Source organism: Amblyomma americanum, chromosome 5 (genome assembly GCF_052857255.1).
Source record: "Amblyomma americanum isolate KBUSLIRL-KWMA chromosome 5, ASM5285725v1, whole genome shotgun sequence".
NCBI lineage: Eukaryota > Metazoa > Arthropoda > Arachnida > Ixodida > Ixodidae > Amblyomma > Amblyomma americanum.
In genome coordinates, this window is record NC_135501.1 from 8,655,637 (window position 1) to 8,680,977 (window position 25,341).

Sequence of the window (25,341 nt, forward strand, 5' to 3'; positions counted from 1 at the left end):
CTAGAGGAAGGGTTCGTAAACCTTGAAGAAACGACCTGAAATTCTACTGTTCCTATGAAGTTATAGAGTTCCTAAAAGGTCCGAAAGTGTAGGGTGCTATTTGCTTCTCCATAAATATTGAAGATCTTTATTATTCTACACCAAAAGAAAAATTGCTTAAAGCAGTAGAAGAGTGCATAGGTCACCAATTCCATCGCTTTCCAGAACGCTTCCAGTATGTCTACAGAAGGCTTTCTCGATGTACCTCTCCAACTTTTTGTACATGGAACGAACTCATTTGCCTTCAAAAATCAGGAATATTCATAGGGTCATGTATAGCACCCATCCTAAGAGACATTTTTTTGGCTTCCGCAGACAGGACCTTGGCTTACATCCTCCCAAGCTCATCAGTGGTACGGACATTTAAATACGTCGATGATTATCTCTAGTGGTCATAAATAGTCACAGGCAGCTGTTCCACTCAGCCTTACAGAATGTTATGAATACCTTTACTTCGACCATGTCCCCTCTAGTCTTAACACACGAGGTGCCAGAAGATAGCATTATCAGATTTCTAGACATCAAGCTGGAATTCCAAGGCCACCACATGTGTTGGACCTATGAACCACGTAATAAGAAACCGGTGACTCCATACCATTCAGCTCATTCCAAATTGGTGAAGAGAGCCATTGCTAGTCTTAGTATGTCGCATGCACTCAAAAAATCCCGTCCACACAGCATGCTTTCCAGCTTTGAAAAACAGTGCAACAGGTTATCAGAAGCTGGCTACCCTACGCACCATTTAATTTACGTCTCCCAGAAGCTTCAAAAGCAGATGAAAAACAGGGCAGGCAAATTGAAGAAGCTCGTGAGAATAAAGATAGAAACAAAAAGTCACAGTCATATCATACTACCACACTCTGTCCCATAATCTCAAAAAGACAGCAAGAACATGCAGGACCAATCATTAAAAACAACGAACCCATGTGAAAAGGAAGTGATATATTCAATTCCCCCAACATGCGGTAACAAATACATTGAGCAGACAGGCAGCTACATTAATGACCGTTTGCATGAACATAACGAACATGTGCAAAAGGGTGAAAAAGGTCATATAGCAGCCCATACAGAAAACTGGCGGAAAATCTTCAAGCGCCGACCAATCGTTAATAAAGGTGACGTTTCAGCCTCGGCTTACGGGGGCCTTGTTCACAATGAAAGAAAGACAGGAGTGAAGGTAAGTTATATAGGTTTCATGGTATGATGCAAGCAGCGGGAGTATATCGGGGGTAGATTGCCTCCGTTGCGATTAAGCGTGTTTGCCATCGTCTGAATATAAAAAGATTCTAGGTAAAGCCTTGTCGTCTTGCTCTTTTCTTTTCCGATTATCTTCGTGCCATCCCAGTCGATGTCATGGCCCTCGGAGATGGCATGATCAGCCAGTGCGTTTGTTGCCACACGCTTGGTCTTGACATCATTGTGGTGCTGCTGCAATCTTTTCCGAAAATCACCTGTTTCACCGATATAGACATGCTCACAATCAGTGCAGGGAAACCTATACACGATGCCTGGGAACTTCTCCTTCTTTATCTTGTCTTTCACTGTAACCAACGCGTGTCGCAGCTTCTGCGTGGGTACATGTGCGACGTCGACTTCGTACGACTGGAATATGCAGGATAAACTTTCACTTACTCCGGGGACATAGGGTATCGGAATCCTTTTCTTCTTCTCTCGCTGGGGTTACTGTGGCGGCGGGTGAGCTAGGCGATTCTCGGATTTTCGTATAAAAGAACTGGGATAGCCCGAAGCCATCAGGTCGCGGCGAACGTTGTCCAGATCTGTCTTTCTCTCTTCCAGCGTAGAGCAGAGGATCTCCGATCGGCGGACAAGCGAGGCAACAACGGACTTCTTGTGACAGGTCGGGTGTACGGAACTGAAGTTGAGGCACATGCCAGTGTGCGTGTCCTTCTGGAATACACTGAATGATATTACAGGGCCGTCGCGTTTCACCAGAACGTCCAAAAAAGGCAGACGGCCATCTACTTCCTCTTCCGTAGTAAACTGTATGGCCGGTTCCATGCTCTTCAGGTGCAAAAAAAATGTACTCATAGCCGATTTCTTGATTATGCAGAAACAGTCGTCCACATAACAAAGAAAGACTTTCGGGCGCGGCGTGAAGCATGAAAGGGCGCGGGACTCCAGTGACTCCATTGTCAAGTTCGCAGCGGTGACAGAAATTGATGCTCCCATAGCCGTACCATGAACCTGTTTATATATGCTCTCCTGGAACGTGAAATAGGTGTTTGACAAACAGAACTGAAGAAGTCTGCTGAGGTCTGGAACTTCAATGGGTGTTCTTTCCGGTAGGGTTGCATCCGCCTGGAGCGCATCTGTGCAAACCTTCACGGCCAGGTCAGTGGGCACGCTCGTAAACAGTGACTTCACGTCAAATGACACCAAAATTTCGTCGTCCTCTATAACCATGTTGCGAACCTTTTCAATGAAGTCGTGTGAGTTGTGCACGTGCGTTTCGCTTTTACCAACCAAAGGGGAGATAACACGATGCAAATAGTTCGACAGCTTGTAAAGCGGGGAGCGGGTGAAATCGACAATTGGGCGCATTGGGTTGCCTTCTTTGTGGATCTTTGGCAGTCCATACAGAGCGGGAGCGGAACCATTGTGGCAGAGGAGGAAGTAGTAGAGGGACTTGTGTTGTGGCGGGACAAAGGAGAAGACGTCAGCCAAAAGTTTCTGCAAGTCCCTTTGCACCATTGAAGTGGGGTCCCGATTAAGCGGCAAGTAGGTTCTCTCATCTTCCAGCATGCTCGTCATCTTGTTCACGTACTGTCGTTTGTCCAAAACGACCATTGCGTTTCCCTTGTCCGCGGGCAGGATCACGATGTTCTCATTGCCGCGCAATCTTTTTAGTGCCTTTCTTTCTTCAGGCAAAAGAGGATTAAGTCCTTGATGCCGGTTCAGCTTGGACAGCACGCTGACGACACAGGTGCGTGCCTCGTCGCGAAGGGACGGCTCCACATTCTTGACCGCAGTTTCCACGGCGCATACCATCCTTTTTATGTCCGGCTCTGGTCCCAAATTGAAATTGAGACCGAGGCTCAACACTGAGAGCTCAGCGTCGTCCAGTTTCTGTGACGAAAGGTTGTGCACAGTGGGGCGGTTAGCATTTCTGGAAATGTCCATGCGACGAGGTAGTAGCCTTTGAAGCTTTCTCTCGTGCACGGCTTCGTCCCGACGTGAGCAGAGACCAGCATGGAAGTTGGCGTGCAGCTGGATGCTGGCAAAATCATCGAGGCACTTGCACTCAAGCCGGCGGAAGTTAGATATATTGATTTTAATGGCGCAAAAGCAACTGAGGCTATGATGCGCCAAACACACGGTTTTGTTAAAGGTTACGCTTTTTATATCTAAAGTTTGTGTAAAACATTGGCTTCTCTGAGAAATTTAAAAATGCTTGAAAAATCAACCAGTGCTTGATCTCCTAAAAGTAACATGGGGTGTAGTGGGATGTATTCATTGTACAATGTTGTGAAATATTTTTTCCTCAGTTGTTCCAGTTTTTTGCATACAATTAAAATGTGGTTTACCGTGAGTTCATCGCCACACATTTCGCAGAGAGGTTTGTCTTTTTTTGTCAGTAAGAAGTTGTGAGTAAGGTGTGTGTGTCCAATGCATAGTCGACACAAAATAACTTCTATGAAATGCTCCTGATGTGTACATGATCTCCATTCTCCCAAAACAGGTTTTATAGAATGTAGTTTGTTGTTTGTTTGTTCGTCCCATGCAATCTGCCATTTATTCCTGAGTTTACTGTACAGTAATTTAGAAAAATCCCTCTGTGGTATGTTAACTTGTTTTATATGGCCAATTCTAGCTTGTGCTGCGCAAGTATCCGCTCTCTCATTACCTAAAATTCCAACATGACTAAGGACCCAGCAGAATATAATGTTATGTTTTTGCTTTGTAATTTTAACTATGTTATGTATGATTTTTCCTATTATGGGTTCAGCAGCGTTTGTAGAATGCAGCGCTTTTAGCATACTCAGTGTGAATCGGTGTAAATGATGCTATTTTTTATGTTTTGTTTTACTATTTGTTCTACAGCTACAAAGATGGCATAACACTCCGCAGTAAATACCGATACATACTGTGGCAATCGTATCATTTTTTCATTTGTTCCTTGAATTACTGCACTTCCGACATGACTTTCTGTTTTTGAGCCATCAGTGTAAAATTCTGTGTGTTATATTTTTCTTGTAGTGCAAAGAACTCTTGCAGTATGTGCTCGTGTGGTATTTTCTCTTTGTTTACGTGTGTCAGTGTGAAGTCACACACCGAAGGAAGGCTGTACCATGGTGGTAGATATTCATGTCTTTGTGCAATATTAGGTAGGGCGTCCAGCACTGCTAAGTCTTCACATTTATCTTCAAAGCGCATTATTAGTGGCCTGATAAAATGTGGTTTATTATTGAATAATCTCCTAGATGGGCACTTGGTAACAATGGGATAGCAGAGATGTTTAGGGAGAGAACGGGTTTTTAGGATGTACGTGCATGTTAGTGTGACTCTTCTATCCTCTAGTGTGGGCTCATTAGCTTCAACGTAAAGACTATTTACCGGGGATGTTCTATATGCTCCAGTTGATAGGCGCAAACCAAGATTATGAACAGGGTCCAGTCGTTTCAAGTAGGATGCTCTTGCCGAACCATATACCACACACCCGTAGTCCAGCTTGGAGCGCACCAAAGAGCGATATATTTGCAATAGGCATGCTCTATCGGACCCCTACCGTTTTCGCGAGAGTACCTTTAATATATTGAGGGCTTGGGATGCTTTCTTTTTCAGGTTGTTAATGTGTGACAGAAATGTAAGTTTCTTGTCAAAAGTGACGCCTAAAAATTTATGTTCCTGTTTGACTGGCAGTGTGGTTTGATTCAAGCACAGATTGGGATCGACCTGTAGGCCTCGTCGTAATGAGAACAAAACAGCTACTGTTTTTTGAGGGGAGAACTTGAATCCATTTTTCTCTGCCCAAGCAGCCAGTTTACTTAGTGTGATTTGTATTTGTCTCTTGCAGGACAGTATGTTGGAAGACATAAACTGAATACATTACGGACTTGGGTATTACTTTGGCCAAAGAATTCATTTTTACTATAAAGAGTGTCGTACTTAAAATGCATCCCTGGGGTACGCCATTCTCTTGGGTGAATGTCATTGATAGAGTTGCTCCCAGACGGACTCTGAATGTGCGGTTAGTCAGGAAGTCGTTCAAGCAGTTCAGCATCTTGCCGCGGATCCCTAGCTCTGCTAGGTCATGGAGGATGCCGAACTTCCACGCGGTATCATAGGCCTTCTCCAAATAGAAGAGGACCCCGATACAGTGCTGTTTGTGGATGAACGCCTCCCGGATGGTGTTTTCTAGGCGGACAAGGTGATCAGTGGTCGAGCATGCTTTCTTAAATCCACATTGATGTAAATCTAAGAGTCGACGCGATTCAAGTGTGAAGGTCAGTCTAATGTTTACTATGCTTTCGAAAGATTTAGCGATGCAGCTGGTGAGGGCTATCGGTCTGTAATTGTTAGGACTTGTTGGTTGTTTTCCGGGTTTCAGGAAAAGTACTATTACTGCTTTCTTCCACTCCTCAGGCATATTCCCAGTTGTCCATATTTTGTTAAAGAATTTCAACAATGCCTGCACGGCAGCCTCAGAGAGATGGGCAAGCATAGTGTAATGCACATTATCTGGGCCTGGTGCTGTCTTTTTACCAGAAGATAATACCCTAATCAATTCCTGGAGTGTGATGGGTTGATTGTAGTCCTCGTGCATACGTGCTGCAAATGGAAGTTTTTGTTTTTCTGCTATTGCTTTGTGCTTCTGGAACGTGTTTGTGTAATGGGACGAACTGGAAACTTCAGCAAAATGCTCACCCAGTATGTTGGCCTGTTCTTCTAACGATGTTTGTGTCCCGGGTGTAGTCAATAGAGGAAGTGTGAAAGAGGTATGGTCACTACTGAATCTTCGAACCTTTTCCCACATTTTTTTTTGAGGTTATTGAGCTGTTTATAGAGGACACATATTTCTGCCACGAAGATTTCTCGGCATTTCTCCGAACAAATCGCGCTCTGGCCTTGGCCCTCTTAAAGGCAATCAAGTTCTCCGCTGTGGGATACAGACGCAGAGAGCCCCAAGCTTTATTTTGCTGTTTTTTTGCCAATGTGCATTCATGTGTCCACCATACTTTATGTTTTTTGTGTACGAGTCCTGTTGTTTGTGGTATGGCTAGTGTAGCGGCCGATGTTATGCATGTAGTAATCCTTTAGTTAATTTCGACTATGGTGAGGTCTTCACAAAATTCTTTTTCTAGTGTGGCATTAGCTGTAAAAAGTGACCAGACGGCGAGGTGAAGTTTCCAGCGCCGTGGTCTTGTGGGGATGACTGCAGTAGACGATGAGAGGCTGATGATAATAGGTAGGTGATCACTTCCCAGAGGGTCATTTAAAACATCCCATTTAAAATCGTTAAAAACCGATGGTGATGCGAAAGCTAAATCGAGAAAGCTCATTTTTGCCGAGCTTGGGCAACAATAAGTTGCTTTTCCTGTATTTAAAAGACAGATGTTATTTGAGAGGATAAAATCTTCGATTGTTTGCCCCCTAGAGTCGCAGCGCTCGCTTCCCCAAAAAGGGGAGTGAGCGTTAAAATCCCCAACTACCAGATATGGCTCTGGAAGTTCATCTATCAATTCTTCTAGATCATGGACTGTTAATGTAAAATGTGGAGGAATGTATACGGAACAAATTGTTAGTGTTTTATAGCTGACGATGCTGACTGCAACCGCCTCAAGTTTTGTATTGAGCTTGATTTCTCGAGCAGGGACGCCGCTTTGGATGACAATTGCGACGCCTCCTGAGAGTCGATTTGCCTGCTCGCGATCGCGTCTAAAAGTTTGATAATGTTTCAGGATATGCACATGTTGTGGACCAAGATTGGTCTCGTGAAGACATAAAACTATGGGTAACATTGACCCTAAAATATGTGTTATGTCACTATAATTCTGCATAAGTCCTCTGCAATTCCATTGAATTAAAAAAGCCATGCTTGTGTTTTTGAGAGAAAATGAAAGGGGATTTACTTATGTGGTGGGCCTGTTATGAGGGGCCTGTCTTTTTTTTCGCTCAAGAGAGCTGTTCCGCCGCTGTAATGGAGGCGGAGTGGGTGTTGTATCCATCACTTCAACAGAGGTGCTGGAGGACCGCGCAGCCGCGGTTGTGTTAGTTTCAGGCCTCTCCCGACGGGGGGAGGTCCTGCGGGATGCCGACCCATGGACCGGCGGTCCCTGCTTTGGCAGTGACAGGGCAGCTTTCGCTGACCCTGCCTGGGGCGTGGATGGCCCTGCCATAGGCTCGGTGGGAGTGGCCTTGGCAGGTGCCGGAGTGCTGTGTGGTGCTACGCCCCTGCGCACCACATCAGCGAAGTTTTGTTTTACTGTGAAGGAGAATGTGTTTGTAAGCGCAAAACGCCTTCTCGCTTCTTTAAAAGAAATGTTTTCTTTTGTCTTTATGGTGATTATCTCTTTTTCTTTCTTCCAGGACGGACACGCCCTGGAGTAGGCAGCATGTTCTCCTTCACAGTTTGCACAGCACAGGGCTGCGTCACATACATCAGACTGGTGATCGTTCGAGGCACATTTTGCGCAAGTTTTACGACCGCGGCAGCTCTGTGAGCCGTGGCCGAACCTTTGGCAGTTGAAACACCTGCGAGGGTTTGGTATGTATGGTCTTACAATGATTTTCAAATATCCCACGTCGATTGTGTCGGGCAGGGTGCTGGTGTTGAATGTCAGGATCATGTGTTTTGTGTCTATTTCCTTGTTGTCCTTCCGGATTTTGATTCGGTGGACATCTATGACGTCTTGGTCGATGAGCCCTTCGAGCATTTCTTTTTCAGTTATGTGAAGAAAATCATTTTCCGATATTACGCCTCGGACAGTGTTTAGTGAGCGATGAGGAGTCACAAAGACCGGGATTTCCCCTATGGACGTTAGGTTGGAGAGCTTAGAATGTTGGACATTGTCACACAGTTCGAGCAATAAGTCGCCGCTGGCCATTTTTGACAGCTTATAGCCAATGCCTAGGGTTTCAGTCAAGCACTTTGACACGAAGGGGGATATTATTCTTGCCTGTTTATCTTGTTGTTCACTGTGGATCACATGATATTTGGGGAAAGTTACTTTTCTTTTTTGAAAGAAGTTGTCTGCCTCGTTCCGCCCTCTTTTGAGAGAGCGATCAGGTTTTGAAAGTTGGGGAGCCATAAAAAAACTGTTTTTCGGTCATGGTGCCAGCCACCCACCACGGAGTCCAACAAGGGGACGGGACAGGAACTTGATAGCAAGTCTTGCCCACGCCAGCTGTACACCTCACCTATAACCAAATATGACGCAACTCAGCGTAGTTGGTCACACAAGGTTAACCCTCGCCGCCAGAAAAGAAGGAAAAACCAAGAAGCGAGTAGGATATAGGAGAGTTGTGAGACAGAGAAAGAAAAGTTAAAGATGTAGAGGAGGATAGGAAAAGGCGACTGCCGATTCCCCCCGGTTGGGTCAGGCCGGAGGTGCAGTCTGCAGGAAGCTGGGGCCAAAGTGGTGTGTTGCCTCCACCAAGGAGCCTTAAGGGTCCAAACGCTCAGCATCGGCTCAACCACCAGGATCCCCTTTTCCCCGGACACGGCGACGCCACGCACGGCGAGGCGCGGGTGCTCGGGTCCGTGGTGATGCACAGTTCACCATCATCCCCTTGCGGGGATTTCCCTGCGGATGCTCGGGAACCCGCGGTGTCGCCACTCACCGTCGCGACGCCTGCAAGCTGCAGGCGCCCCCGTGCGGGGCGGCGTGCGAAGAAGGCATCGTTTTTTAGTGAGCGGACCTGTTCTCTGCAGACCATGATCCTAGCTTGTAGAAGAAGGCGTTCGGCTTTTGAAACAACGTGAACACCAAAGCGGCTTGCCACGGGCCTGTTCAGGCGTAAGGAGCGAGGAATCACAGCCCGTGCCTTGCAGGTTAAGTTGACTTGAAGATGACCTTGAAATGCTGATGCGGTCAAGAATGTGAAGCCGTCCCTTCGCGACGAGGCACGCACCCGTGTCGTCAGCGTGCTGTCCAAGCTGAACCGGCATCAAGGATTTAATCCTCTTTTTGCCCGAAGAAAGAAAGGCACTAAAAAGATTGCGCGGCAATGAGAACATCGTGATCCTGCCCACGGACAAGGGAAACGCAATGGTCGTTTTGGACAAACGACAGTACGTGAACAAGATGACGAGCATGCTGGAAGATGAGAGAACCTACTTGCCACTTAATCGGGACCCCACTTCAAAGGTGCAAAGGGACTTGCAGAAACTTTTGGCTGACGTCTTCTCCTTTGTCCCGCCACAACACAAGTCCCTCTACTACTTCCTCCTCTGCCACAATGGTTCCGCTCCCGCTCTGTATGGACTGCCAAAGATCCACAAAGAAGGCAACCCAATGCGCCCAATCGTCGATTTCACCCGCTCCCCGCTTCACAAGCTGTCGAACTATTTGCATCGTGTTATCTCCCCTTTGGTTGGTAAAAGCGAAACGCACGTGCACAACTCACACGACTTCATTGAAAAGGTTCGCAACATGGTTATAGAGGACGACGAAATTTTGGTGTCATTTGACATGAAGTCACTGTTTACGAGCGTGCCCACTGACCTGGCCGTGAAGGTTTGCACAGATGCGCTCCCAGCAGATGCAACCCTACCGGAAAGAACACCCATTGAAGTTCCAGACCTCAGCAGACTTCTTCAGTTCTGTTTGTCAAACATCTATTTCACGTTCCAGGAGAGCATATATAAACAGGTTCATGGTACGGCTATGGGAGCATCAATTTCTGTCACCGCTGCGAACTTGACAATGGAGTCACTGGAGTCCCGCGCCCTTTCATGCTTCACGCCATGCCCGAAAGTCTTTCTTTGTTATGTGGACGACTGTTTCTGCATAATCAAGAAATCGGCTATGAGTACATTTTTTTTGCACCTGAAGAGCATGGAACCGGCCATACAGTTTACTACGGAAGAGGAAGTAGATGGCCGTCTGCCTTTTTTGGACGTTCTGGTGAAACGCGACGGCCCTGTAATATCATTCAGTGTATTCCAGAAGGACACGCACACTGGCATGTACCTCAACTTCAGTTCCGTACACCCGACCTGTCACAAGAAGTCCGTTGTTGCCTCGCTTGTCCGCCGATCGGAGAACCTCTGCTCTACGCTGGAAGAGAAAGCGACAGATCTGGACACCGTTCGCCGCGACCTGATGGCTTCGGGCTATCCCAGCTCTTTTATACGAAAATCCGAGAATCGCCTAGCTCACCCGCCGCCACAGCAACCCCAGCGAGAGAAGAAGAAAAGGATTCCGATACCCTACGTCCCCCGGAGTAAGTGAAAGTTTATCCCGCATATTCCAGTCGTACGAAGTCGACGTCGCACATGTACCCACGCAGAAGCTGCGACACGCGTTGGTTACAGTGAAAGACAAGATAAAGAAGGAGAAGTTCCCAGGCATCGTGTATAGGTTTTTCTGCACTGATGTGAGCATGTCTATATCGGTGAAACAGGTGATTTTCGGAAAAGATTGCAGCAGCACCACAATGATGTCAAGACCAAGCGTGTGGCAACAAACGCACTGGCTGATCATGCCATCTCCGAGGGCCATGACATCGACTGGGACGGCACGAAGATAATCGGAAAAGAAAAGAGCAAGATGACAAGGCTTTACCTAGAATCTTTTTATATTCAGACGATGGCAAGCACGCTTAATCGCAACGAAGGCAATCTACCCCCAATATACTCCCGCTGCTTGCGTAATACCATGAAACCTATACAACTTACCTTCACTCCTGTCTTTCTTTCATTGTGAACAAGGCCCCCGTAAGCCGGGGCCGAAACGTCATCTTTTTTAACGATTGGTCGGCGCTTGATTTTCCGCCATGAACATACCTGACCAGACGGGTTTCCGTCGAACCCTGGATTCCATACAGAAAACTGCAGTGCCTGTCAGCCAGAATTCGAACAATGCAGTCATAGGATGCCACGCTGATCAACTAACTAGAGAAGTGATTGAAGCCTTTAACATAAAATCTAATAAATACACCTGTGTCAGTGCGCCCTCTGTGCTATGCTTTTATCAGGCAAAGAAATGACATTCCTTTCAGAAAAAAAAGATGATACCTTCGTGAGGATATGTGCTCTTTGATTACCTCTGCCCCTTTGTGTAAGTGTGTCGGTGTGTATACAACACGTCCAAACCGTTGGAAGAATGTGAACTTGCCTTCTTAGAAAAATATTGTTAAATTTGTTGATCGCGCATGCCGAATTCACTGCATATCATCATTCTATTGATTTTAATGTTAAGGTTATTGCAGTTGTCAGCAAAACCTTGTCACCTTCATATGCCGAGTTGGGCATATGATGCCAGCAATGTTGGCCTTGGTGCAGTACTGATTCAGTGGCAAGACGGTGCAGAGCGGGTCATCAGTTATGCCGGCCGAACACTTACGCACTCCGAGACCAATTATTCTACGACAGAGAAAGAATGCCTTGCAGTGGTGTAGGCCACCAGCAAGTTCCGATCGTTCCTCTGTGGGTGGTCGGAATTTGCTGATGGCCCATATCACTGCAAGGCATTCTTTCTCCATCGTAGAATAATTGGTAGTGACATGAGACATCAGCAAGTTCCGACCATATCTCTATGGGCGATAACACAGTTTATCAGTGGAACTGTAGAGGTTTCTCGCGTAAACGTGCAGTTTTGCAGTCCAGGAGTGCGGGAAAAGTGCTAAATTAGCGGGTTGCAAATCTTTTGCGGGGTCGGGTAACGCTACCAAAGTGACTACCTTTGTAACAAGAAACATTTCAACACGGCAGCAAGAGACAGAGAATGCGCGGATCGATCATGTTTTGGTTAAACTCATCCCTTGTAATCACAAAAACAATCTTTTCATCCTGAAAGTGTATAGCTCACCCAGGCGGCACAAATGTGACTTTGGCTATCTTTTTCCAGACCAAGGTTATTTCAAAAAGTAGTCCACTCCTGATAGTGGGCGATTTTAATGTGCACCATCCGACATGGGATTATAAATTCACACAGGTTAAAGGCAGAAATCTCTGGAATAAAATTCAACGACATAGGCTCACCCTCATTACGGACCCAATGTGGCCGACTAGGAAGGGAAATAGCGTATCCCAGGACACGACACCAGATCTAACCTTGGCCGGTAGTGGCATCACTGCCACATGGTGCAACACCGGGGAAGACCTAGGTAGCTATCATAGGATACTAGAGATCATCGTTTAAAATGGCCCACAGGTCATCAGTAAGAGGTGAGTTCAGACTATACATTGGGATACCTTTAGAAGGATCAGGTCAGGACAGGACCTGGTAAGTGATAATAACGATTGGAGCAAGGGAGTTTTTCAATCTATTCAGGATTGAATTTGAAGGTGATCCGGAAGTCGCTGATAGACATCTCGTGAGTTTATGGAAGAAAAAGAAAGAGTTAGAGCAAAACATCAGCCAGAAAAGAGGTGACAGGAATCTCAGAAAACAGCTTGCTGCATTGAACAAAGACATTGAAGAGCATGCATTGGAATTCACCAAGCAAAATTGGGGTAACATTTGTGAACAAATGGATAGGAATACAGTTGAACCTCTATGTAACGAACCTCTATGTAACGAATTCCTGGATTTTACGAAATTTTTCAATTCCCCAGCACATCCCCCATTGAAGCCCATGTATAGGCGACCTCCATGTAACGAACTCGTTGCGGCAGTTGACCTTGATGTAACGAATCCGTGGCTCTGATCATCGAGCTGTATCTTGTAATGTTTTGCCCGAAATTTGACCGGGCAGTGCGCAACTTTAATGAATATTGTTTAAGTAAGTTTTTATATTAAAAGGTAAAGTAGACCGCGAGCAGAACGCTTGCAATCGCAGCAAACAAGCAGACCTCACTGATGATGATGATGTTGAGCGCCGCTATCGCCGCTCCGTGGCAAGCGTAGCAACTTTTAAGCTTTCATTTTGTAGCTTGACACTAGGTGGCACTACTATGACAAATTTTTCGTGGTGTTGCGGCGCAGTTATGGTAAGCCTTCTTCGTCAGCGTGTTGACGTGTGTGTGTTGGTGTGTGTTTACGGTGTCAGTTCGTTACGATGAGTTCTGCTGTGAGGAAACGCAAAGTTTTGTTGCTTGAAGATAAGCTCTCGATTTTGAATGCGGTTACCGCCGGCGAAAAAAAGAAGGATGTCGCTGCCCGCTTCAATATACCAGCCAGCTCCCTGTCAACCATTCTTGCTGCAGAACAAAGCATCCGCAGTGCGATGGAGTCGGGCACAAGCGCCCAGAAGAAAAGACTGAAGACGTCGACGTATGCTGATGTGGACAACGCCGTGTTTGCATGGTTTTTGGACAGACGAGCACAAAACGTGCCCATAAGTGGCGCGATTTTGCAGCAGAAAGCCATAGATTTTGCTTGTATCCTGGGCCACGACGACTTCAAAGCGAGTAACAGCTGGCTACAAGGATTTAAAAGCCGGCACGGTGTCGTCGAAAAAGTGGTATCTGGCGAGTCTGCCTCCGCAGACAGCGATGCTGCTGCCTCGTGGGTGGCCAAGAAGCTTCCCGGCATTTTCAGCCACTATGAAGCTGCCGACATTTATAATGCTGATGAGACGGCCCTGTTTTTTTAAATGTTACCGAGCCGCACGTTCTCACTGAAAGGAGAAGACTGCCGCGGTGGAAAGCAAATTAAACTCCGCGTGACGGTTTTGCTTTGCGCCAACACTGATGCCAGCGACAAGCGAATCCTGTTTGTTATTTTCCGCAATGCCCGATCCGGATGTTTTAAAGGAACAGGGCGGATGCCAGTAAAATATGTGGCAAACTCCAAAGCTTGGATGTCGCGGGCAATTTTTTACGACTGGGTGAAGAAGCTCAACCAAGATGTCAAGCGACAAGTTCGCAGCATTTGTTTGCTGCTTGACAACTGCTCCGCGCACCATGTGGAAGGCCTACAGCTTTCTAAGGTCGAGCTGCAGCATTTGCCACCTAACTGCACTTCTCTGGTACAGCCCTTAGACAAATGGGTTATTAACAGCTTTAAATGCTGTTACCGGCGTCGATTGATACAGAAGATGCTCCTGGACATCCGCCTTGAATGGCCAACAAAAGTGGATATCTACCAAGCAATCGAAATGCTTGCTGCGTCGTGGCAAGAGGTCGGATCACAAGTGATCACCAATTGCTTCGCCAAGGCTCAGGTAAATAAGGCCATTCAAGCTACAGTCACTGAAGACGAACCTTCAAGCCCACCCGAGGTCGCAGAAGCGTGGGATGAACTACGCATGAACGGTAGGGTGCCCGACGGTGTCGAGCTGTGCAACTTTTTGTTCGTGGACAACGGCGCCGTGGCTACGGAAGAGATGACTGATGCGGCACTTGTCGAAACCGTTAAAGATAGCCTTGAAGGTGACGGTTCGTCAGAGCCTGATACGTATTGTGCTGTTCCCACCGCGAGGGAACTGATGGACGCGGTGGACGTTCTGCGCCATTTCGTCGGCTCGCAGGACGATGAAGCAGCCATGGATGCCTTAGTTTCCTTGGAGCGCCGAGTAGTGGCTTCGATCGGGCAAAAACAGCAAGCGAAAATTACGCAGTTTTTCTCTATTAAATAAATTCTTTGAATGGCGAGTTCACTTGAATTGATATCTGTCGAATTTTTATTTCGTTTTGGCATAATCCTTACCAGTCTTAACCCAAAACTGCATGTAACGAAAACCTGGATATAACGAAAAATTGCGAACTTTTTTCAATTTCGTTATATCCAGGTTTGACTGTAATGGCAGTGCCAGAACGTGGATACTACTCTGACATCTATTAGATCCAGGGAAAACAAAATCGGAGGCTCGACAGCAGCTTCAAAAGCTGGTGTACAAAATGAAGGTCCGACAAAGAACTTATAGCCGAGGTTAGAGATCGCTACCTCAGCTGATTTGGAGTCGAGAGTCTCCCTGAATACGCAGGCTCAGAAAACCCGGACATGGACAGTCCCATCACTGTTGGGGAAGTGAGGGCTGAAATCAGCCACCTAAGAACCTATGGAGGTCACCCAGGGAGGCGACCGCGGCGACATTAATTGAAGGGCTCTCACAGTAGAAACAGCAGCGGAGCAGCGGCAGCAGCGTCCGGCCCTGCCCAAGGTCCCGAGTGGTCTCTCTAGCACATGCTAGGAACACTTCGTCCTTTTCGGCATCACGCGCACTGCCAGCCGTGTGGGTCGCCACAAACCAAATCGGCTGCCGGGCCGGACAAAATCAGCAACAGGATGCTCAGGAATCTTGACGGTTCCATTCGAAATCTTACAACCTACTATATGCAAGCATACAGAGACAAGGGAGAGATACTGCAAGCGTGGAAAAGTGCGAACCTGGTCTTCATTCCGAAGCCAGGGAAGAAGCTCAGCTTTGAGCATCTTATACCCCTGTCACACGGGCATTTCGAGGGCCCTCGAACCGATAGTCTATCGACTCAAAGGCGATCGAGCGCTGCCACACGGGCAGTTTCAATGGCGATCGAGTCAATAGCCTATCGAGTCAACGGAGCAGCGCAGAACTCCATCGAGATTTCGAGGGCCTTCGAGCGCTGCCCAAGGTTGCTAGCGTTGCTTCGAGCGGTGCCAAGCGCACTTTCGTACACGACACATTCACGGTGCAAAAACATGAACAAACATTATTCGCATAAAATTTAATGCAAGTAGCCTGTAAAATTATTTTAAAATTATATTAGACTGGTTTTAAGTGCATTAAGCGCATTAATTTTGCGTTGCTTGCGTACTTAACGTTGACAACATGGCGGCAGCCTGCCCGCCCGCTTCACAGCGATAACAGCTTCGTCGCTAATCCCTCAAAGCAATATCGTGTTCCAAGCTGTTGTACTCGACTTCAATTTGCCCATTCTTACCCTCGCATACAGTTTAAAGAGGCAAATAGCTCTTATTTTTCAGATATCATGGCGATTTCCCAGGTCTTAAGCCTGACGAATCAGCGCTCCGACGCAGTTGGACTGGCTTGGTTTTGGCTCGTCTTGTATTAGTGTGGCTATAGCAGTGTATGCATATGTCCGTCGCGTACGTGTAATTAAAAGGGTTTTGAACGACTTTCGCGTATGCCTGTATTTCAGCATTTATTATACATTTATTAAATATTTTTGTTATTTTTCCAAAATCCAAAGTAGCGATTGTGGCGCCACACATCCGTGGCGTAAGACACGAGAACCATTTCAATGGCCATTGAGATTTGCCGTGTAGCAGCGGCGAGTTCGATGGCGATTGAGAATCTCGAAGACCCTCGACTCGAGGGTGATTGAAACTGGCCGTGTGACAGGGGTATTAAACCAATTTCCGTCGTCGTCGTCATCAGTCTTACTAAACCCACTGCAGGACAAAGGCCTCTCCCATGTCTCTCCTATTAACCCCGTCCTCTGCCAGCTGCATCCACTTTTTGCCTGCAAACTTCTTAATCTCATCCGCCCACCTAACCTTCTCCCGCCCCTTGCTATGCTTACCTTCTTTTGGAATTCACTCCATTACCCTTAAGGACCAGCGGTTATCTTGCCTTCGCATTGCATGCCCTGCCCAAGCCTATTTCTTCCTCTGGATCTCGACTAGGTGAGTACCGGTAAGATGCAGCTGTTGTAAACTTTTCTCTTGAGGGAAATTGGTAAACTGCCATTCATGATCTGAGAGAACCTGCCATATGCGCTCCACCCCATTCTTATCCCTCTAGTTATCCCCCTCTCATAATACAGATCTGCTGTCACTACCTGCCCTAAGCAGACGTATTCCTTTACAACTTCCAGGCTCTCGCTGCAAATTGTTTGTGAACTGCTGTTCCCTTGCTAGACTGTTGAACATTACCTTGGTTTTCTGCATGTTAATTTTTAGACCCAGCGTTCTGCTCTGCCTGTCTAACTCATTAATCATGATTTGCAGTTCACCTCCTGAGTGACTCAGCAAAGCAATGTCATGAGCAAATCGCAGATTATTTCAGTATCCTCCATTTACTCTTATTCCCAACTGTTCCCAATTCATGCCTCAGAATACCTCCTGTAAACAGGCGGTGAACAGCATTGGTGAGATCTTGTCTCCTTGCCTGACGCAATTCCTTATTGGAATTTTATAACTGACTTTATGGAGGACTATAGTAGCTGTGCAGTTGCTATATAAATCTTCCAGTATTTTGACATAAGGCTCTTCTACCCCCTGACTACGCAATGCCTGTATGACTGCTGAGGTTTCCACTGAGTCGAATGTTTTCTCGTAATCAATGAAAGCTATATATAGAGGTTGGTTATATTATGCGCATTTCTCTATCACCTGATTGATAGTGTGAATATGATCTATTGTGGAATATCCTTTACGAAAGCCTGCCTGATCATTTGGTTGATTAAAGTCTAAGGTTGCCCCGACTCTATTAGTGATTACCTTAGTGAATACTTAGTAGGCAACGGATAGTAAGCTGATCGGCCTGTAATTTTTCAAGTCCTTGGCGTCTCCCTTCTTACGAATTAAGATAATGTTAGCATTCTTCCAAGCTTCTTGTACAGTCAAGGTCATAAGGAATTGCATATACAGGATGGCTAGTTTTTCTAGCATGATGTCCCCTCCATCCTTCAACAGATCTGCTGTTACCTGATCCTCCCCAGCTGCTTTTCCCCTTTTCATTGCTCCTAAGGCTCTCTTTACTTCATCTTTCGTTACTAGCGAGATGACGCATTGCTGTGCACTACTGTCTTTCTCAATAACGCTCTGATTACATTGGCTACTGTACAGGTCTATGTAGAACTCTTCGGCTACATTAACTATCTAATCCATATTGTTAATGACATTGCCCTGGTTATCTCTTAACGCATACATCTTGTTTTTACCTATGCCCAGTTTCCTCTTCACCGCTTTTAGGTGACCTCTGTTCTTTAGAGCATGCTCGATTCTCTCCATATTAGACTTCCTTATGTCGGCTACCTTGCGCTTATTAACTTCAATAGCTCTGTCAGTTCTATTCTGTCGGTAGGGTTAGACACCCTCATGCTTTGGTGGTTCTTAATCAGGTCTTTCGTCACCTGAGATAGCTTTCCGGTATCCTGTCGAACTGTCCTACCGCCTACTTCTACTGCACCCTCCGTAATGATGGCTGTCAGATTATCGTTCATTGTATGAACATCAAGATTGTCTTCCTCAGTTAAAGCCGAATATCTGTCTTGCAGCGCTATCCTAAACTCCTGTGCTTTCCCTCTTACGGCTAACTCGTTAATGGACTTCTTCACTAGCTTCTCCTGTTCCCTCTTCAAGTCTAAGCTAATTCGAGACCTTACCATTCTGTGGTCGCTACAACGCACCTTTCAGAGGACGGTCACATCCTGAACGATGCCAGGTTTAGCGCATAATATGAAGTCGATTTCATTTTTAGTCTCATTATTGGGGCTCTTCCAGGTCCACTTCCTGTTTTCTCGTTTGCGGAAGACGGTATTCATGATCCGTAAATTATTTCTATCCGTGAATCCGTCTAATAACTCTCTCCTGCTATTTCTAGAACCTATCCCATAGTCACCTACCGCGTGATCGTCAGCCTGCTTCTTGCCTACCTTCGCATTGAAGTCGCCCATCAGTACAGTGTACTGTGATTTTACTTTATTCATTGATTTCCATCATAACTTGCATTAGAAAATTGATGAAGCACGTAATCTAAACTAGACAGAATAGATTCATGGAAGATCAAAATCTTTATGCTGATACCATGATAGGCTTCAGATCAAACCTATCAACATGCGATGTCATGCTATAGCTTGTGGGGACCTGCCCTGCAGTCCCCTATGTTTGCTTTCCCGCGAGGCACCGTGCAGCAGCAGCCTCACCGCGTGGAGGAACGCATTCCCTTGTCAGTTACATTAACTGGCAAGAGAGGGCGCCAGCGTCGCTGCGCGAGACTGCTTGAAGCCCGCGCACGGGAGAGGGGATGAGGCTCTTGGGCGGGAATCGTCGACGTCCGCTCGTGGCTCCGGTCTTCGCTGGCGGGGCGAGGAAGCGACGGGGAGTATCCCTTGCCCTAGCGCGGGCAAACATTCGCTCGGAACCTTGCTGGTGAGCCGGACGACCTCGATTCATTAGCATATCTTGCTGCTAGCTGGCGTTATTGTTGCTGTAGCAATAAATGCCTTTTTGTGTCAGCCAGTGTGTTGTTCCTTTGTTCCCTCAGAGCAAGGCCCGGCGTGGTCGGCGAGCACTCGGTAGCGTACGCGATCACGGGGTGGGGTCCGGGCGGCTTTGAACCGTGTCAGCCGCGATTAAGTGGGAAGAACGTACTTATCTCCCCAATCAACCCCACAAGCCGAAGGAGCAAATAATCGATAATAAGACTTGATACTAGTCATTGTGGGACTGGACAACTCCAAAGCTTTTGTCAATGTCTAACACACAGCCATACTTGACAACCTTAGCGCGCTAAATGTTGGAGTCAAGACATAACTACGTAAGAGACTTTCTCTCAAATCGGACTGCCACCATCAGCCTGGGCGGAAAATCACTCAAAAACATTAGATTGGGGAATAGAAGGACGCCCTAAAGGTCCGTTCTCTCTCCGACCTTGTTTAATGTAGCGATGATGGGGCTTCCAGGGCAGCTGAACGGAATCACAAATTTGCATATCACCATATATGCAGACGATTTGACGCTGTGGGTGAACAGGGGTAGCGATGGACAGATTGAAAGCACACTTCAGAGAGCCATAGATGTAATAGAGAAATATCCCAAGCAGATTGGGTTAAAATGCTTGGCAGAAAAATCAGAAGCTCTTTTTCTGTAATCTCAAAAAAGGAAAAGAAACAGTTCCCCTAGCAAGGGTTATGATATTGCTTTACGAGTGAATGGCAATGCCATTCCGACGGTAGACAGTATTCGAGTCCTAGGGCTGTGCATACAAGCCAATGGCAAAAACACAAACTATCATGAGACTTGAAGCGAGTACCAGCCAGATGTGCCGGCTACTCAAGCACATTTCTAACAAGCATGCGGGGATGAAGGAGGCCAATCTTTTGAGATTAGTCCAAGCTTTCGTCATAAAGAGAGTGCTATACGTTGCCCCTATCTCAAACTGAGCAAAGCAGAAAAGGACAAAATTGGAATCATAATCAGAAAAGGAATGAAGATGCACTAGGAAGAGAGCGAGTTGAAAGGGAAGTTATACAAGCACTTCGTCGGTCAAACTCAGCGGGCTGGAGCTGGGTTTTTTAGATGGTCATGTGTAGATCTTGTCACTTAATCTTGCTATCATGTTTGTAAATTTTTCATGCCTTGTTCTGTGAGTAGCAATTCTCTGGCTTTTTATACATAAATGTAATCTTTTTCTGTACATATATTTTTTCTTGTTAGCTTGTCCTGGCTATGATAACGCACTGGTGGTGATAATGTACCGGCGTATAAAGGTGGTGTCTTCCTGTGTTCGTTCCCTTGCGCCATTCAACTTTACGGCTTGTAGAACCCTTTTGCAGGAACCAAGCCGCTGGCAAAACCCAACGAGACCTGAATGTTTCACTGCCAGCATCGATGAATAGTCACCACCGTCCAAATGAGTGCTTTAAGATACTAGTACACCATTTAGGATTTACTGTGTGTCCCCCAGGAATGCAGCGATTACGTCAACTGCAGTCCCAAACTGAAGCTGTTTTTTACATAGCTGTGCACAAAGCGTACTGCTCATTTGCTTGGCTTATAAAACACAAGGTGGGCTCTCTTTATCTTAAATATTATCTACTCTTGCTCAGAAATTGTAGTTTTACTCGTTTACACTCTATGATAACACTGCAGTAAGTGCCGATGATGTTATCGCCTGCTTCGCATAGGACCGGGGCTTCCTTCTAATTGTATCTGCTTACTCCGATGTCACCAATACTTGTTTTTAATCACTTTACCTAAAAATACGTTCGGACATCACTTTCTATCATGAAAACGGCCAAATTTGTTGTCCACAGTTGATGCCGATGGCTGCTGCTGGCTGCCTTCAGCACATGCTCAGCAGACCGGGTCACACTAGCCCTTTCCCTTCTTGTATGTACGTCCTGCGATGTAGGCAGTCGTCACTTTGAGGGCACTGCAGCGCTCGTGGTGTCGGTTCTTTCTTGTCTCCTGTGTTCCGCTGTGCAAACCCGCTTCAAAGTATATACCAACTTGCCCAGATCTCCGCCTTAACCGAAGCTACGCTCAACGGCTATCTGTTTACGCTAAAACTTGTGAATTCACTCTCCACAATGACCGAAACCGCATACAAGAATCCTGCGGACTCGCTAGGCCTCATCACAAAAAGGGCCAGCGGTCTGCCATCGACCGAAATCCAAGAATCTGGAAAAGTTTATCGCTGATTAGTGTTGAAGTGCGAAGATATGAAATGCAGCTGCTCGTTTTGTTTTTTTCGATGTGGATAAGGTACACAAGCACAGTTTTTCAGGCCGTAGCCTCACCGAGCATGAAGCTTTCGCTTGACCGCACAAGCTCGGGCAACGGTGGTGTGTGATGAGTGGCGCCATCATGTGGTGTTTTTTGCCAGTGTCGCTTGTCTTGCTGTTCAGTTCTATGCGCAGGCACTGACTGAAAGCACAATTTCGCTGGTGCATGCACATCATGTATGTCACCATGGTTAATTTTTTTTTATTTTTCAGGTTTCAAGTTTACTGAGTAACGCACAGAGTAATAGTGTATACAATAAAATTAGTACAGAAGGAGGTCCTATAGTACACGACTGTCAAGGGGACCTCCTAAGCATGAGGTCAATGAGTTCTAAAATCTTTTTTAGTTTACAGAATGTCATAGCAACTAGTCCCCAACAAACTCTTCTGGTTCCCACTAAGCTCACTGTTTACACTGCTACGATATGCAGTCGTTGCTGGTGTCATCAACGGTCTAGAGTGACAGACCGGTGCGTCAGCGACAGTATCTGCGTACCAACTGTCGATCGTTGCCGCATCGGCCTAGTGTGACTGGCACCTAACTATAGAAAAGAAAAACTATGTTACTGTTATCGCTTATGCGACACTTACTCATATACTTTGATCGCCCACGAAAATGAGAGACCTCGCTGCACGCATTGCAGCAGCGATAGCAGACGACGTTGCTCCATGTATGCCCTTGTGAGGTTATATGGCGGTCTCCCATTGGCAATTTCGATCGCATTTTTTGGAATATACAGCGTAGGGCAGCAGAATTTTTTAAATTGAATAATAGGCTCTCGTAAGTACAAAACTGCAATATGAAGAGCAACCATGTCATGGCCTTTTAAGAATAACGAGATGGATTCCAAGAGAGGGCAAGTGTAGCACGGGGGCGGCAGAAAGTTAGGGGGGCGGATGAGATTAAGAAGTCTGCGGTGACAGGATGGCTGTAGCTGGCACAGGACAGGGTTAACTTAAGAGATATGGAAGAGGCCTTTGCCCTGCAGGGGGCGCAGTCAGGCTGATGATCGAACTGGAAGCACACGTATACTCTCGTATTTGGCCCAGTAAGCTAAATTGGCTTTTTGTAACCGTGCCCTTCAGCACACTTCTGTACCGCCAAAGGTGGCAGCATCCAAGCCCCACTGTATTCGAGTGCTGGTTCTGTGTATTCCTGCAGCCGGCGGCTAAGTGTGCTGCAGTGAAGAGCAAGCACGGAGTAACGCCGAGGTTGAATGCTGAGAATCAACTTGCAAAGCTTTCATTGCATAAAAAAAAATGTTTCGATTAAACTTGCAGAAATAAATTCCACTGAATGGTACTATTACTAGGAATGCAATAGAGAGCTGAATATCCATCACCCCAGGGATCTCTCTCTGGAATAACCTCCTGCTGGACAACTAGACTACTGTGTGAACATAGTATGTATTTTCAAAAAGAAAGCCAATTCAGCTAAATTTACTCCATATGAGAGTGAAATGCATTTTATTTTTTCTGTTTGACAAATAAAGTTTTACAATACAAAATTGCCAAAAAACAAGCTGGGATATTTTTTTAAGAAATCCAAGATGGTCAAGTGCAAAGCCTGGACCAACTGGTAGAGAATGACCAATAGTTATGGAATCGCCCACCGTCAACCAACCAGATTAAAAGCAAACCTCTCCCTTCTCAACTCATTACAGGAGAGGACGGGGCACGACAACAGAAGGGCGTCCTACGTCTACAGTTGGCATTTGGCCTTTTACAGCAAGCTATGTGCCAAGCAATGTCCCGCACATTTGTAAGCGCTACAAAAATAGGAACTCAATACCAAGCATGTGCAAAACGTGTTGCAGCCACAAAGTAATGAGTTGGCATTCCTCCCTGTCAAGTGGTCCAGCACAGTAAATAAACTCGCTCCAGAGGTGTGTCATGAATGTGTGAGCCACACTTGTGCATGCAACAGAGAACCCACAGTTCAAACTCATGCAATCCTCCATGTCACACAGCCAGCCCCCCTCCAGGGAAATTGGGGGAAAGGTGCTCACCGCCGGTGGTGCTGCCTGGCCTGCTGGAGGGCGGCGTCCTCCTCGAGGGAGCGCTGGCGGGCCTCGGCGAGAGCCTCCTCGTACGTCTTTTGGCGGGTGCCCACCAAGGAGACGAGCAGCACCGTCACCGCCGACACCACAAAGATGGCCGCCGCACACAGGGCCAGCTCCATCGCGCCACCCCCCGCACTGCTGCCACACCGCCTGCACACACAGCACCCTTTATCGTGACAGTGCCTCTCACTCAGCAAGGCTTCGACCAGGGGCAGAAGGACAGATCCAGAGTGTTTCAGCATGCTTTTTTCCTGCCAAGTGGAAAGTAGTTCCGCAGCCTCCGCATGCGCGACGAGCTCTCTAAAATGCCACCAATCTCAGGACTCCTCTTTAGCGGCGACTGATTTTATCAATGGCCCTAGCAGCAACTCTGATAAGCCTTTTAGTCTGGATTCAATTCCAACATCGGCGACAACAGAAACCAGCCAGGAACGCAGACTGCCATGCTCTGGTGGCCAACTATAGGGTTTCAAGTTGTTCTGTCACAAAAATACTATTCAAGATACAAGGTTGATATTTTCACAAACAGCTGCCAATAGAACACCAAACATTGCGTATACCTCCTTTCCTTTCCTTTTTAGACATGACGTGCCATCATACTTCTTTCTTAAAATCGTTTCCAGCCAATAAAACTTTCTGTTGCAATGCACATTTCGTTACTTGTTCTCATCACTAAAAAGCACATTTATTTAGCTTTGTTTTCGTGTATTGCATTAAACTTTAAATGCAATAGTTTCTACAGGAAAAAAAACTTACTGCAACCTACAAAAAACAATCACTTTCCTCATGGTAAGGAAAGAGTTAAGGGAGGGAGGACATGGCTTTCACATTGCGACAATCTCGGAAAAGAAAAATCAAACTAAAGAAAATAATCAGATCCCGAAAAAGATTCCCCAAAAAAACCCACCAGCGATATTTTTGTGATCGTAAGTAGCAAAAAAAACTGGCTGAAAATGGCCCAATTGCCAAGCGGCATAGGATGGATGGATGGATGGATGGAAGGTAGGAGCGTCCCCTTTGAAACGGGGTGGTAGCAGTTGCCACCATGCTCTTTTTTCTTTGTTTTTGTTTAACTTTGTTGTGAACTGTTATGAAGATTTGCCATTTTCTTTAAATGCGTTTCCCTACACCTTTAACCTTATGTCACCTCTCTGCGTTTGAGCCACCAATCTTCCAATCGCTTTTTGCTCATTTCCACTGCACACTTATTTACATGACTATTGTTATCTCCGAACTCTAGGGTCTCAGGAAGAGTGACTGTGCCTGTATCGACATCCACATGGATACTGTAAGGCCGCCGCTCTTTTCCAGCTGCGTACATTTGCAGGACGCCGGCACACGGGGAAGCGGCTCCCCAGTACAAGCGAGAGCCCCCGAGTGCATACAGGGAACGAAAAGGGTCGCTTCACGCACCGACTCCCCCCGCCCAACGACATAGGCTATCATCGAAGAGGCACCCGCAGCGTCCCGCCATGCCTCGTGAGCAAAAAAAAGTATTTCCACAAGGGCAGTGACAGACACCTGTCATGGCGAACATGCCGTACTCACCCAAACCGTGGGAAAACAGGACCGTTCCTTATCTGGTTTTCCAGAGCGGCAGACAAACCCATTCATGCTTATTAGCCGTGTCCCTTTCGCTCCCTTTTCTGTTGCTGACGGGCAACGCGGACTGATGATGGGTGGCAGTGTGCCTGAGGAAAGTCGGGATAGCTCCGA

The 25,341-nt window shown here is 46.6% G+C and overlaps 1 protein-coding gene across 23 annotated transcripts in view; it reads right to left on the reverse strand.

The window, feature by feature from the left end:
- Positions 1-25,341, reverse strand: part of LOC144132260 (uncharacterized) — a 364,547-nt gene that overhangs the window by 314,079 nt on the left and 25,127 nt on the right. For all 23 annotated transcript variants that reach the window (XM_077664547.1, XM_077664563.1, XM_077664561.1 and 20 more), the window contains exon 2: positions 23,572-23,775. In XM_077664547.1, coding sequence (XP_077520673.1) covers positions 23,572-23,744 — 173 coding nt within the window. In that variant the 5' untranslated portion in view covers positions 23,745-23,775. The remainder of the gene's footprint in view (positions 1-23,571; positions 23,776-25,341) is intronic.